The following is a 14,880-nucleotide window of genomic DNA, read 5'->3' as shown; positions in this document are numbered from 1 at the left end:
TGATGCCTTTAGGGTCAGCTTGTTTATTTGGGATTTACTCAAGGTATTCTTTCATTTTTTTTCTTCTTTTTTTTTTAGACCTTTTTTTTTTTTTTTTTTTTTTAGAAATAAAGCCTAATTTGCCTGGGAATACGTTGGCCATGAAGGTTAAATGCAAAAAAAAAAAAAAAAAAGATAAACATAAACTTCTGTGAATAGGTTACTTCGTTTTTTGTTTCAAAAATGTTGTTTTTGCATTTCAGAAAATGTTTCACTTTTTTATTTTAACATTTTTGTGTTTCATAAAGTATTTTAGTGTGTGAAATGCAGAAATATATTTTCATTTCAAAGATTATTTTGCATTTTACTTTTTTGTGTCCCAAGTGATGTATTTTTTTATATTTTTAATTTTAATTCAATTTCATTAAATGTTTTTGTTTTAATTATTTACTTTTGCTTTTTATTGAATCTTTTTGTGTTTCACTTTTAAAGATGCATTTATTTATTTAGTTTATTTTTTGTTTCTTGACATGTTTTCACATATTATTAAAAACTTTGTTTCACTACTTATTTTGGCTTTCAGTATTTTTTATTTTATTTTATTTTTGCATTTCACAAAATGTTTTTCTGTTTCACATTATGCTTTTTAAAATATCTGATTACGCAGTACACAGCCCTTTAAGGAACATGACCTGAAAAAAATACAAATGTGAGTTTCTGGTGCGCATTTAAAATTTTCACATGCTCACCAGAAATGACCTCTTTTTTCATCATCTTTTTCTGCAAATGTTCCATTAGGGACTCTTTGAAAAATTTTTTGTTTGCATGAAAACTTTCTTGTGCACATGTGAAACTGTCTTGACAGCACAAGAAAATTCTGCATGCACACTACAAACTTATATTTTCAATTCTTCTTTCTGCCCGTGAGTCAGAAAAAAGGGCTTCGTAACTGTAAAATAGTTTTATGTTGCAAATTATTATTGACCTTATTTAACCTTTTTAAGCAGTGGTACAGGTCAAATATTCAGAATCTCATTAATATAAGTATAAAAAACTGATATACTTTGGTTACAGTTAGACTGACAACATTAAAAATCTCTATAACCAAACAGCTGTTTCAAGTATTAACTTTACTTTTACTCTTGAGACCTCTATAAACTGACAAAAGGGTTCACAAATATACGATGCTATAACATCTGTTGGGAATGGTTGTGCTGTTTATTAGCCTTTTGCATAAATTGTATAACTTACTTCATAAATACAGATTATCATGCTGATATTTTCCACTGCAAATCTACAAGTCTTTCAAAAAAATTCAAAATGAATTTCTGCTCCTTTTTTCTGGATCAGTTAGCAGTATCACGGTCACGCTGCATTTGTTCAGTTTCCATGACAATGGAGCTCAAAGACTGCTTTTGTCGACTTAAAATTTGAGTCAACATGAAGAACAAAAAATGCAGATGTTAAACATCTACAGCTCAGTGGCAGCTGAACAAACTCACTCCTCAGAGTTTTTACATTCCTGTGGTACAATTTAAATAAACTTAGCACAGAAAGTGAGGAAATTGTGTTTGGTGGGTTATTTCTCTTTTGTAACAATACCTCTTATTAATAAATCTTATAGCATTAGAAAGCCTGTTTAGTTCCCTTTTAAAGGATCCCACATTTGTAAGGAACATGCATTTGTGGGATGAGCAGCAGAGCTGAGTATGTGGGTTGCAACCTTGAAAATTTTGCCAAATCTTCTCTGCCCGTGCCAATCAGCGTATTCTGCTGTTACTGCTAACTCTTGTTTTGAGCTTCTGGTACCTCCAGATGCTGAAAACCGGGTGCCTGATTGGCACATTATGTTAAGTGATGAGTCCAGATTCTGCCTACGGTGGTTGGATCATAGGGTCAAAGTGTGGGGAAGACACGGAGAATGCTTTGCTGATTGCTGCACGGATAGAGTAACATCTTTTGGAGGAGGCAGTGTGATGGTGTGGAGCGGCATCTCCCTTACTGGAAAAACTAGGCTTGTCATCATTAGAGGCAATCTCACTGTAGAGGGATGTCAAGATGAGATTCTGCAACCAGTGGCAATCCCATATCTTACAGTCTGGGACCGAACTCTATCCTCCATTATGACAACGCTCGCCCCCACAGAGCGGGGTTTATCAGAGACTACCTCCAGAATCTGGGAGTGGAGAAGATGGAATGGCCTGCCAGCAGTCCTGATCTTAACCCTACTGAACACTTGTGGGATCAGCTTGGCGTGCTGTTTGTGCCAGAGTGACCAACACAACCACACTGGCTGACTTGTGACAAATGCTGGTTGAAGAATGTGATGCCATCCCACAGATGTGTGTGACCAGGCTGGTGACCAGCATGAGGAGGAGGAGCCAGGCTGTTGTGGCTGTGTATGGTTCTTCCACACACTCCTAAGGCTCCTGTTTGTTAAATGAATAAATTGTGAAATTGCCAATATGTCTTGTTTCTTCAGACTTCAATCATCCAATCCACCAAACACCAAACAAGAGTCAATGGCAGAATCAGCTGTTTGGCATAGGCAGAGAAGATTTGACAAATTTCTTATGGGTTCAACCCACATACTCAGCTCTGCTGCTCATCCCACAAATGAATGTTCCTTACAAATGCGGGGTCATTTAAAAGGGAACTAAACAGGCTTTCTAATGCTATAAGATTTATTAACAAGAGGTAATGTTACAACAGAGTTGTAATTCACCAGGCATAAATTTCTTCACTTTTTTGTTAAATTTAGGTAAAATACTGAGTGAATATGTGCAATACTTGCCATTTATATCGCTGGGGATATTTTGTAAATGTATCCATATTTATGTATTGTTTTCTTTCTGTGTTTTTTAATTGTTATTTTAATTGCCAATTATGGCTTTATAATTAACTCAATTAGCTTATTTTATTTTTATGCTATAGTATCACCTTTATAATATATTAGTCATATAAACTGAGCCAACCTGCTAAAGTGTTTTACACATTTTGCCCTCATTCAGAGTGACATTAAACATCTTGAATCTTCTTGTTAAACTATAGAGACTTTTCACTAAGGACAGATAATTTAAAAATAAATAAATAAATAAATAAAACATACATTTCTTGTATTGTATTGTGTTGTAATTTGGACATTCTTTTAAAAACATTACTATATAGTGAATATAAAAATCGTATTTTTTTATCGACACCTGCCGCACTGTTTATTTTTTTAAGGTATAATGCATGCATTGTGTTATTTCCGGAAGCGTCTGAAGGCAGCACCATAACAAAAAAAGAACCCGGCTCGCGCTTCTGGCACGCCCACCTTTCCTCCACCTCGTGCCAACCTTTGACCAACCAGCGTTTGAGAATCAGCTGATTCTGTCACATGACCCTGGTTAACATGCACCTAGCTACCTAGCATAACAGGTCAACAGTAAACTGGAGTGAGGAGTGTAAATAACGTAGTTAGAGGGGAAAGAAAAACAAAGAAATGAGTGAGTAACTTAATTAAATACTTATAAACTTATATTTGGGTATTACTCTGTGTATTTTTACTGTTACGGAAGTTAGCTAACTCAATCTTTCAGCTACAACCAGTCAGCATTATTTGTAGCTAATGCTAACGCTAAGTAGTGACAGTAAGGTGGTGTTGTGGTGTAAAGAGTGACCATGTTAACTGGCGACTTCTAGCGGAATGAATCTGTGGTTATCGAAGACGGTGAGGACAGAAAGTTCCCGAAGGCATTCCTCTTTAAGTCTATCATTTAAATCCACCAAATACCCGCTAGGCGTGTCGTGATTTAAGAATAAAAGAAAGCAGAGAAGCATTGGTTCAGGGCACTTTCTGTCCTCAACGTCTGTCGTAACAGCAACCCCAGGAACGTTAGGCTAAAAGTCATCAGTTAACACGGTCACTCTTTGCTTCATAACAGCGGTTGTCAGAAGATGAGAGTAGACGAAGAATAAACAGTAGGATGTAGCAGATATAAACCTTAGTGTCCTAGTATAGCTGACTGAAAACAACAGCTCAGCTGACAGGGTTGTTTTGATCAGTGTTTGCTCCTCATGTCTGCTCTGTTTGCGCAGACAGTTAAAGGCACAGACGATTTCACAGCACGCATATATAATAGTCTGATATAAGAGCAGTCACAATGACAGGAAGATAGAAACTTACTTTAAAATGTGCAGGCCAACTCATGTTTTGGTTCCGAATACTTTACAATATTCATCTCCAATCTTAACATTGCACAGGAGTTTACCTGCATTTTCAATAGCAAAGCCCAAAAAGCTACCCAATATGTGACTGGGACCAGTTTTTGTTGCTGTGGTTTTGTTGGTGCAGGTGGTCTCTTCTGTGGTACTGCACTGCAAGATGCAAAAATCCAGGATGGAGGACTCCATGGAGGATACCCTCCCTTTGTATGAATAAAAGCTTATTCTTAGTTTACAAAAACAACAATTTGATATTTTCAGGGAATTGAACACTCATTTAGATAGGCATATTTATTTTATTATGTCACTGGCAAACTTCAGCAGAAGCTCGGGTTTCCGCACAGAAACAGATCTGTTAAGCTGAATTTCTGTCGGTTTTTTTGGTGATATTTTCTACAGACATGCTGCTGCTTTTACACTCAAACCCTCAGACTCAGTCTAACAAAGTTGGTTGTTCTTCCCTGGCATGGAGGTATGATAAACACCTGTATCTGTCTATCTATGAATCCCCGACTGGTTGCTAGCTTTATTGTGCATAAAAAAATTGAAATATGATGATTACAGATTACAACTCACAGAAATAAACAATCTTAAAATATTTAAATATTGTAGAAAAGTCCAGGTTCTTGTCAGTCTTGTCTCTCACTCTGGTTCAGTGCACACAACCACAATCATGGGGAAGATTGCTGATTGGACAAATGTCCAGAGGACAGTCACTGCTAACCTTTACAAGGAGGGTAAGCCACAGAAGGTCCCTGCTGAAAGGGCAGGCTGTTCTCAGAGGCTTAAATTAAAATAGTAACACCTACAGCACGTAATTACTTAAGGTTCCAGCAAGAAAACACAACAGAGTAGGAGAAAAAAAAAAGATATATTTGGTAAAAAAAGAAGACATATTAGAAATAAGACCGATGTAAAAAGAACTTAAAAAGATTTGAGCAAGGCTGCATTAAAAGCCAGCGGAAAAAAATGTTCAAAAAAACTTTACAATGCAATTTAACCTATAGTAAGTTTATGTTCCGCTTTACTGAGAGTTAATGCTTCTACAACAAATTTTTAACCAAATTTAGAATTTAAACGAAGCTAAGTTAGTTATAAAGCTAGATGTTAACTGTCTCTTTATGAATACATGGTAAAGCTAAGCTAAACAGATGGCCTTGATCAGGCCTATTCAATTAGCGGCGCAGGGGCCACATGCTTGCATGACCACCCTGACATCATGCCAGAGATTCAGAGGGCAACCTGTTTCACAAGTTGTCATAAATTCCCACAGTATTTCAGACCATGAATGCAACACTGTACATTTAGTTTTTATGTACTTTAAGTAATGCCTGGGTAAGATGTGACCAAAATGATTATATCAGAATTTTATTTTATTTTTTCATTCTATTTATTTTATTTTTATTCAAGTGAAAAAAAAATTCTACTACCTCAGGTTATGTTCAAATACAGCTCTGTTGTTGTGGTCTTATGCACTTTTTCATGTGCTTTTGTTATGTTGCCAAATTTAGAAGGGAGACTATGAATAAAAATGGCGTATTTTTCATCAAATTGATCTGTATTGGTTCAAAAATGGAAATTACCAGCTGCTTACTGGGCGCTGAACATGTGTGGCCTGGCTCCATTTCTTGATTTTAAAATTTGGCCCAGTTGAATTTGTAATTGAATAGCCCTGGCCCAGAGGCGGGCTGGGTTTAAGTTTGCCCTGTGGCTCTTTTCCCCCACTCTCTCATCCCTTTTCCTAACTCTATCCACTTTGCTCTTCTGTGAATTAAACTTCCTTTTTCTTACTGTTTCAGGTGGAGGAGGCTCCATTTTCCCCCTTTGCCGTATGGAAGTGAAGGCGTCTCTCCGATTGTGACCGCTGATCTTTGGAGCGTCACAGTGACAAGTGACCATCATGCATCCGTTCGGCCGTGAGGCTGAGACCTCCCTTCAGGACCTCTTTGAGTACTTTAAGAGGTGCCTGCAGCATGCAGAGTGGGAGCTGGCTGGTGCTTGTGTGCCACAGCTGGTCCAGTCCACAGGAGGACTCTCAGAGGAGCTGCGGGAGATTATCAATGTCATCATCTGCCATCCTTATAACCTGAAGTGAGTAATGCACCAGTGTGCAGCCTATTCTGGTTTTACTGAGTCTGACTGTGTGGATTTACAGAAAAGCAAATGCATTTATGCAACTCACAAATAAAGTCTGCTGGTATGTTAATGTTGTAGATGGGAGTCTGTTGGGAGTCCACACCGGCTGGCCTGGTTTTGGCTTCAGGTTTTGGAGAAATGGACAGAAGAGAAGGTAATAATAGATCACACAATGATTACAGTCCTCTGTTGGGTTTGTTCTGAAGTTAAGTGTTGTGTCAGGTTTTCCTGAAGCCCCAGGATGGAATTAATGTGGTCACAATTTTTGATACTTCAGTAATTTTTTATTTCATGTATTTTAATTAATATAGTCTGTTATGTTAATGATCAATAGGTTCAGAAAGTACCTCAGTATGCTTTGAAACTGAAACTGAGCATATTTGCTGAAAAAAGCTAGTGTGCAATAATTTGCTTGCAATTTTCACAATTGGAAGCAAAATATTATCCAATATAAGATGCCTAGGAACTGTATATTCTGCAGGGGCATCCAAACGAATATCAATATTATGTAATTTTTGCAAGAATCGTATCAGACTTTAAAAATCTGGGACTGTGACGAGAGCAATGAGCAGTGACTATCAGAAGTTTTTTCTTAAAAAAGCTGCATTTTACAGTGAAAACAGTTTATCAATCCAGTAAAATAACACCCCAAATGCATAAAAAATGTGTCTTGAAAGCTGCAGACTTCTCTTTGTACATCACTCGGGACCCATTTCACATCATAACAGTATTAATAAGTTGTCTTTTTAACACTCCTTGGTGAAACATCAGTTCCACCAGCTTCAAATAGGGGTAAATTGAGAGAGTGAGTATGTAGAGCTTATTTAAACCCTTTTCATGCATGCACATTTCACAGTAGCATATCCAGAACATTTTCTGACATGCTTGTTTACGCTTGTCTCGTTCAGCAGGAAGTTTTCCTGCAGTTTGACTGTCAGTCAGGAGAGGGATAGAGGGGAGGGGGTACTACAGAGCAGCAGAGGGAAATCAGTCTGCTTGAAACATTCAGCTGTTTTTGTTCACACATGCTCTTATCTGGGGAAATTTAGGAGCTTTCTATGAATCTTTTGCAAGTTTAGAAATGATTTTATAGCACTATTTACAGATGAAAGCCAAGAAGTGCTTTATGTGTACTGAAAGGATAAATATTGGGTCTATAGGCGAGTATTTATGGCTACAAGAAGATGCCTTAAATTAGAAAACCTGACCAAAATGCAGAAATATTTTGGGTTGTCAACATACTTGCACGATTAAGACAGCATTCCACAGTTTTTCTGCATTTCTGTTATTCAAAAAACAAGAATTAATTTGATTTAGGATGATTAGGACTTGTGTTTTGTTGCCCTTGTGTTGAGAATTTTACCAGAATTATATTGAAGTTCAAAAGTCTGGTGTTATGCCAACTTTAGTAGCATGCTAATTAAAGTATATTAATTGTGTTAATTCTAAAAATATTGTACAAATCTTTCAGCATCTTTTCAGGTATCTGTACTTTCTATAATGAGGTTTAAAGATGTTTGAATCCCTGTAAATGCAAATTTTACTGCTGATTTGTTGATTGATGAAACCTTTATTTGTTATGCTCTGTTGTTTGTCATTTATGTGGAACTTCTTAGGTGACTGTCTCTACTAGGACTCCCTGTCTCAATGGGAATAAACATGGTAAAACAAAGGTTAAATAAATGAATAAATAAGATTCCTCTCCCTTTTTTTCATCTCCTCTGAAGGTCCCATCAAACACCAGGAGAGAGCTTGAGTTCCTGCTGCTCCTGGAGGAGCTGGGATCAGAGGGCATACCGGAGACCACTCTCAAGGTCTTTTTATTTCAGATTTTTCTGTAGTTGAAATATATAGTTCATTATAATGTAGGGAAAACTGAGTAAGAAGGGCTTCTACCTTTTATTGAAGCTTAAGATCAGTTTGCTGGCTAAGAATCCTGATTTTAGCTTGATTTGTTCTTTTAAACATTTTGAATTCTTTCTGCAGGAGTTGCACCAGGCATTTTTGGAGACACAGTCTGAACAAAAGGTCTCTCCTGGTCCAAATGCAACAGACGCTGCCGTGGAGTCTTGTCTGCAGACTTTATTGGAGAAAAGGAAGCCAAGACTTGCTCAATCTTTGGCACAATTCTTACAGGTAGAATCATTCTGCTCATTATGAACCTTGTTTTTGTGTTTTTGGTTTTCACCTTAAATTGGAATGAAAGAATAGTTGTGTTTTTCGTGGGTCATTGCATTCACACTGACCAAATGAATCAGACTTTGAGTCAGGTGTACTCAGATAAGGCCCTGTGTCCTTAATGCAAAGGAGCTCTTAGTTATTTCTCATAATGGTTCATATTAGTTAATTGTTTCTTAGTTAAAATGGAGCTACAATGCTGCAGTGTCATTTTGCTGATGCTTTTATAAAGTGATGTAGATCTGAGACATAGGCAGGTGTTTAAGCAATAATTGTCCCAATGCCCTTCTTCTCCTCCAGGACCAGTGCTACCCAGAGGGCCTCAGCCTGCAGCACACATTCATCACGCACTTGTCGAAGAAGCTCGGAAAGCCTGAGAAGAGGCAGGAGAAGGGGGACGACTGGGCGGAGGAGATCTACTCCGTGCTGTCTGTGATGCCGTGGAGCTCTCATCGAGGTGGCGGGCAGCTGGAGGGGCTGTGTGAGGCTCTGTGGGCAGCCAGAGATGGACCGCTGAAAGAGGAGAGGGTCCTGAACTCGCTGCTCCGCCCGCACAGCGACGCTCTGGTCTCTGTGTACTGCTCCACCGCTCTGAGACTGCAGAGGGATCATCTGCTGAGGAGTGCGCCACAAACTCAAGGTAACCTTTGAGTGGAAAACTGCCAGTTGAGCCTCTGTTCCTTGTGACCTCAAATTTATCCTGAAATGTAAAGAAATATTTCACATACTGGGGTAATTGCACTATTTCTAAACCTGTATTACTTTTCAATACCTAGATTAGTCCTTCATGTATAAATAACACTCACAGGTACAAACATAGTGTCTCTATCATTCAGTTTACACCTAAAACTATGTTCAGATAGAGGTTTAAAATAGAAGCAGTCTTCATATTTACTCGTTAAACAGCTGCATGTTCTTGCTAATCAGTTCCTCTTCTTCCTGTTTTACTTTCCCCTTTTTTTATATGTGATTTGAAACCTGAGACTTCCTGTCTGTGTGAAAAAAAAAAGAATAATGACATTGCCGCTTCTTTTCTGTTTTATCTGCACTTCTGCTTCTGTGGTTGCATGAAATATGTCACATGTCACAGCCTGAGCTGACCAGTTTTTAGCTATAACAATTATATCACTTACTCTCAGTTTCTAAAGATCTGTTTGGCTATTATTTAAGGCCAGTAGTGATGATTTATGATGGGTTTCTATGTTGATATCTACTGATGCTGTTGGCTGCTACCAGATTTGATCCACTACCCCTACCCCTGAGATTCTTACATTTATTGATAAATAAATAAATAAAAGCGAAGTTGGTGTGCTTTCTACAGATTTTTTTTTTACCTGCAAGATTTAACTGTTTATCTCAAATAATTCATCAGATGTATCTTAAAAGGACCAATTTTTGTGTATAATTTGTCTCTAAAGCAGGGGTGTCAAAACTTTTTCCACTGAGGGCCACATATAGAAATATACAGGAAAGGTGGGGCCACTTTCAAATCCCACACCTTTAGGATATGAAAGTTAGTAAAACTAATCTAATGTAGCTATATATTCTTAGTGATTGAGTGTGCTGAAATGGCTAGGTAGTTGTTGACAAGAAAAATAGCCAATAAATTTAACGTTTTTTGGGGAGGCCAATCACATTTCATAGGGCCCTGGCTACCACTGACTACGCACCTGGAGCGCTATTGGTGCTGCTATCTGCTGTGGTAATCAATTAGGGCGTTATAAATCAAATTATAGGTTTTATTTTGGTTGCCAATATGTTTACCATTGACAGTGTCGTCTTTGCTTGGTCACAAATTTAAAAAACAACATTAAATTGTTCTTGTCAAAATGTTTGTTTACAGAATTAGCATGATAGAATGGCCTTGTGCTGAAACGAAGAAGTAGAGTACAGTCAAGCAAAGGCTTCATGTTCTAATGTGGGCCATATTTCATTTTATCTTTAAAATTTACTGCAGGCCAAACAAAAGTGGCCCACGGACAGCATTTGGCCCCTGGGCCATAGTTTGGACACCCCTGCTCTATGCATGAATATATACCGATATATAAAAACATGCTTTAAATCTGTATTTTTGATCATTTTTTGCTCCTCTGTGACCAGATTTTCTACAACATGTTGATTTGAGCTTGGAGAGGAGTCTCACCTCTGCTGGTCCTTGAATTTCTTTCCTGTTGAGCAAATTTTATCTTGTGATCTTTGGCTTAAGAAATAGACATTCTTTTCACTTTAAAGGCAATGTTAGTTCAGTTTCTAACTTTCTTTTATAATAAATGTCTTTTATTTCCCTTTCAGTGGATCTTCCAGAAGCAGAGAAGTTGACCCTGAGTTTGTGCAGCCACAAAGATCGTCCATCAATCTGGAGAACCATTTACTTTGAGTGCCTTAGTAGTGGAAAACACTTCCTGGAGCAGGTCTTGGTGAGTGCACCAGAATCTGTTTCAGCAGCTTTCTCGTTTTAATTCTCTAACTGGATCCTGCAGGTCATAGAAATTAGAAAATAACTCAACATAATTGGTTGCTTCCTCTAGGTCACTGCGCTGGACCTGATTAAACAGGAGGAGTTTCCTCAGCTCAAAGATTTACTGCAGCTGGAGTTTCAGCCTCTGTCTCGTCTGCTTTTACTCCTGGGATGGACTCAGTGTCGCAGTCTGAGCTCAGCTCAAACGCTGCTCAGCGTCCTTCACCGAGAGCAGGTCAGAGCAAAGATCAGTTGACATAAAATTCCCCTCTGTGACTGTTTCACTGGAGCTTCCAGTGTTTAAAAGGAAAGTACTCTGCCCTGATGAAGCACAGACTTCTTACTAACTAATACAGTACTTAATTTTACTATCTGTTCCCAAAATCAGTCTTGAAATGGGTAGAAGGAGTCTCTCCTCTCTCCTTAAAGAGGAGGTCTCTTTAAATCTTTGTAAAGGTAGATTGAAGGCCTTGGAGGAAGATGCATCAGGGTGTAGATGTTTCTGCTCTGTAACTCAGGATTTCTCTTCTCTGTGATTGTAGTTGTTCTATTTTTGTGTGTTTGTTAAATGTGCTATGGCCAGGACACTCTTTGTAAATGAGATTTTTAATCTCAGTGAGGTTAGCCTGGATAAATACATTTGAATAATAACAAATAGACTAGCCCAGCGAGTGCCTCAAAATGCCCCCCTTCCCAGATATTCATGCATCTGTTTTTTTATTCCACTCTAATATTTTCTTCAATATAAACTCCAGATCTTCTCTTAATTTTCACTTAGGAGTTCTAAAATGGAAGTCTTGTGGATATGTTAAGTAGACTTTTGCCGTGTTGATATACTGATATTTTGCTCTCCTTAGGCTCCAGCCAACGACTCCGTCCTGCAGGAGTTCGCCAATCTTTTGTCCTCTCAGCTGGGAATACTGGAGTGGTGTAAAAACAACAACCTGTAAGCATCTGCTTTTCATTTCTTTGAGTTTAACTTCATCTGGATCATGATTTCTTATTTTTTATTCTGTTTTTTTCGTGGCGTTTCTTCAGAGGAATTTCCACTGAAGCATTGCTGGCTCAGCTTTACACTCTGGATAATCACTCCGCTCTCTACATCCTTCATTCTCTGACTCCGCTGGCTCAGTTTGAAGAGCGGAAGATACTGGATCTGCTGAAGCAACTGCCAAATTCTCCAGGAACTGGTCAGTATACTAATAATCCTCAGATTTAGTTTGTCTTTATAGCCTGATTCATGCTTTAGCACTGAGTCTATGCCATAGCATACGCCGCAGGTCCACTTAAAATGCTACCCAGAGGCATAGGCCTAGGTACAACACTACGTGTTGTAGTACTCAAAACGGTCTTTGCCTTGAGACCGGTCTTGAGACCACATTTTGAAGGTCTTGGTCATGTCTCTGACTTGAGAGCATTTTTATTCAGTCTTGTTTTGGTCTGGCCGGACTCGGGGTCCCTCACTGATACGCAATTTTTTTGACTTCAATAATGTGATAATAAGGAGAAGCTCGTGCTAAAACAACAAATAGCTACACTTGCAAAAACTCGGACATCAGTCCACCTTATTTCTAGTCAGAAATACCTCTGAACACTTACTTTAGGTCTCATTCACCTGATCTAGGTAAACATCTCATTTTCAGATATTTAAAAGAATTCCAGACTTGTCAGTGGCTTTTTTAAAAATAGATTTTTATTGTCTTGGTCTTGTCTCGGTCTCTGCTTGTCCCGGTCTCAGTCTTGACTTGGTCCTGACCCCCAAAAGTCTTGGTCATGTCTTGGTCTCTGTGCACTCTGGTCTCGGGCTTCAGAATTGCAACTACACGCTGGAACAATGCAAATTGCAAGCCCTGTGATTGGTTCGCTGGGTAGTGCTGTTGACTGCCAGTCTGAGTCTGCAGGAATATAACTCCGATATAACGAGTCAGATCATCTTTCTTGTGCATTTCCTCATTTATATTCCTCTCTCAGTGGCTAAAGTGCAAAAAACTCCCCTGTCCTATGGCTTGACTAACTGTGCAGCTGCACTTTCCATTGTCTTGGTTGTCTCCTCTTTTTTTTTCTTTGCAGAAGCTGCAGTAGAATCCACTGATGCTCAATATGATCAAAACCAGCCCTGACACAATAAGCTTGAGTCACTAAAGTTTTCTTTACACATAGAAGCAGAAATAGTGGAAGCAGGAGCAGGAACTGGTATTAAATCTCAGCGCCAAGTTGTGTTTTGGTGGCATATATGACACTAAGGTGTAGATTTGACACAAAAGTATGAATCAGACTTTAGAGTATGAAGTAAATTTTGTGGGTTTTTTCCAGGTGAAGAAGACACTGAGAAAGTCAATCCTCTCGGTCCTGGTGTACAGAGAAACATAATCCTGTTCCAGGGTTTCTGTGCCATGAAGTACGCCATCTACGCTCTCTGTGTGAACGCACACAAGTATTCGGTCTGCAGTGAGTGCGAGTCCATGCAGCAGTCTTCTGAAGCAGAAATGGACCAAAGCCAAACCTCAGCTTCCTCAAACGGTACGAAACCTCTCTATCTTTTCTGCTGTGATGTGCTGGTCTGATAACAGATGATAGAGATGTTTCCTGACTGCTGAATTTAGCAGATTATAATCTTGCATGCAGAAAGCGTTGATGGAATGAGTTAACTTTTTGAACAGACGAGTTGACCTAGCTGTGAAGTTCGGTGCCTCCATCAACATTGTTAACATTACTAATAAAAAAGTGATCGGTTTTAATTGGACTGCATTTTGAATAAGGCTGTATCTTACCAAACATAAATAAATAAAACTAATTTTTGGTTGCTTTGATAAGAGTGTTTATTATTCAGGTTAAATATATTGGTTATCACAGTTTAACTTAACCATGGACCATGGTTTTGTTGACCTCCATAATACCCCAGTTGGCTGGGCCCCAGAAAGCTCTCCCCTTCACCCCCCTCATGGGTGGCCTTGACTGTAACATCTTTTAAAGAGTCTATTTTGTACTGATATGAAAATGGTGTGTCTTGAAATTCTGGCTTAACCTTAGGTGTGCCTTGGGCAAAAAAGCATGGTTTCACTGTATTGCAGGACACACCTGGAAAAGAGACCTTGATGTTGGTGGGTTCTCCCTGCTAAAATAAAGGATAAATACAAATATTTTTTATTGAAATCTAAGAACTTGGGAGAGAACAATTCAGCACCTAAAGAACACATCGTAGGAACTTTCTCAAATCAAATTTAAGAAAGATGATACTGGTGAATGAGGCCCATTTTTTAAGGATTCATTTTGGGTGTTTTTTTTGCGTATTTATTACAGAGATGGAAGAGTGGATAGAGCCAAAAACAGGGATGAGAACAAGGCAAGGCAAGTTTATTTGTATAGCACATGTCAGCAGAGAGGCAATTCAAAGTACTTCACACAGGACATTAAAATACAAGGACAAAGGGGAAAAGAAACACAATAGAAACATTAAAAAAAAATTTAAAAGTGATAAAAACAGCAAACAAAACCCACAAAAGATGGAAAAAGATCACAGCATGATGTCTGTGGTGGATCTCTGGTCACCTGACCCCATCTCAGTTCAATGGTTCAGGACTACGGATGTACAGGATTGAATGAGTAGGGAATGACATCCAGTGAAAGAGCCACAGGCTGGACTTGAACCCGGGCCGCCTGCATACATGGGATGCAACCTAAGAACGGGGCCATCCTCGCCCCACATGAGGCCCATGCTTGATTGTTTGAAGTGGGCATGGCCTGTCATGCTTGCTCATGACTTAGATTGCCTGTAATAAATCCTGATGAAGCTCACTAGAGACATCCTGGATGGTCTGTTCAAATCTGATGTAAGGATGAGAGACGGCACAACTTACAATGTGATGGCCTTGAAACGCTGCAGGCTTTGTGATGTGAATGTTTGACTGTTCTCACTCTTTCCT

At 38.7% G+C, this 14,880-nt stretch overlaps 1 protein-coding gene across 2 annotated transcripts in view; it reads left to right on the top strand.

Moving 5' to 3' along the window:
- The first annotated feature begins 3,362 nt into the window (after positions 1 to 3,362).
- The window catches only part of zfyve26 (zinc finger, FYVE domain containing 26), a 40,544-nt gene continuing 29,026 nt past the window's right edge, over positions 3,363 to 14,880 (top strand). For both annotated transcript variants that reach the window (XM_041812202.1, XM_041812201.1), the window contains exons 1-11: positions 3,363 to 3,467; positions 5,985 to 6,276; positions 6,400 to 6,475; positions 8,049 to 8,135; positions 8,308 to 8,457; positions 8,800 to 9,139; positions 10,792 to 10,916; positions 11,028 to 11,192; positions 11,815 to 11,903; positions 11,996 to 12,147; positions 13,271 to 13,477. In XM_041812202.1, coding sequence (XP_041668136.1) covers positions 6,086 to 6,276; positions 6,400 to 6,475; positions 8,049 to 8,135; positions 8,308 to 8,457; positions 8,800 to 9,139; positions 10,792 to 10,916; positions 11,028 to 11,192; positions 11,815 to 11,903; positions 11,996 to 12,147; positions 13,271 to 13,477 — 1,582 coding nt within the window. In that variant the 5' untranslated portion in view covers positions 3,363 to 3,467; positions 5,985 to 6,085. The remainder of the gene's footprint in view (positions 3,468 to 5,984; positions 6,277 to 6,399; positions 6,476 to 8,048; positions 8,136 to 8,307; positions 8,458 to 8,799; positions 9,140 to 10,791; positions 10,917 to 11,027; positions 11,193 to 11,814; positions 11,904 to 11,995; positions 12,148 to 13,270; positions 13,478 to 14,880) is intronic.

The sequence above is a fragment of the Cheilinus undulatus genome, linkage group 18 (genome assembly GCF_018320785.1).
Source record: "Cheilinus undulatus linkage group 18, ASM1832078v1, whole genome shotgun sequence".
NCBI classification, from domain to species: Eukaryota; Metazoa; Chordata; class Actinopteri; order Labriformes; family Labridae; genus Cheilinus; species Cheilinus undulatus.
Note: the sequence above shows the minus strand (reverse complement) of the source record. Positions and strands in the feature narration are given on the sequence as shown.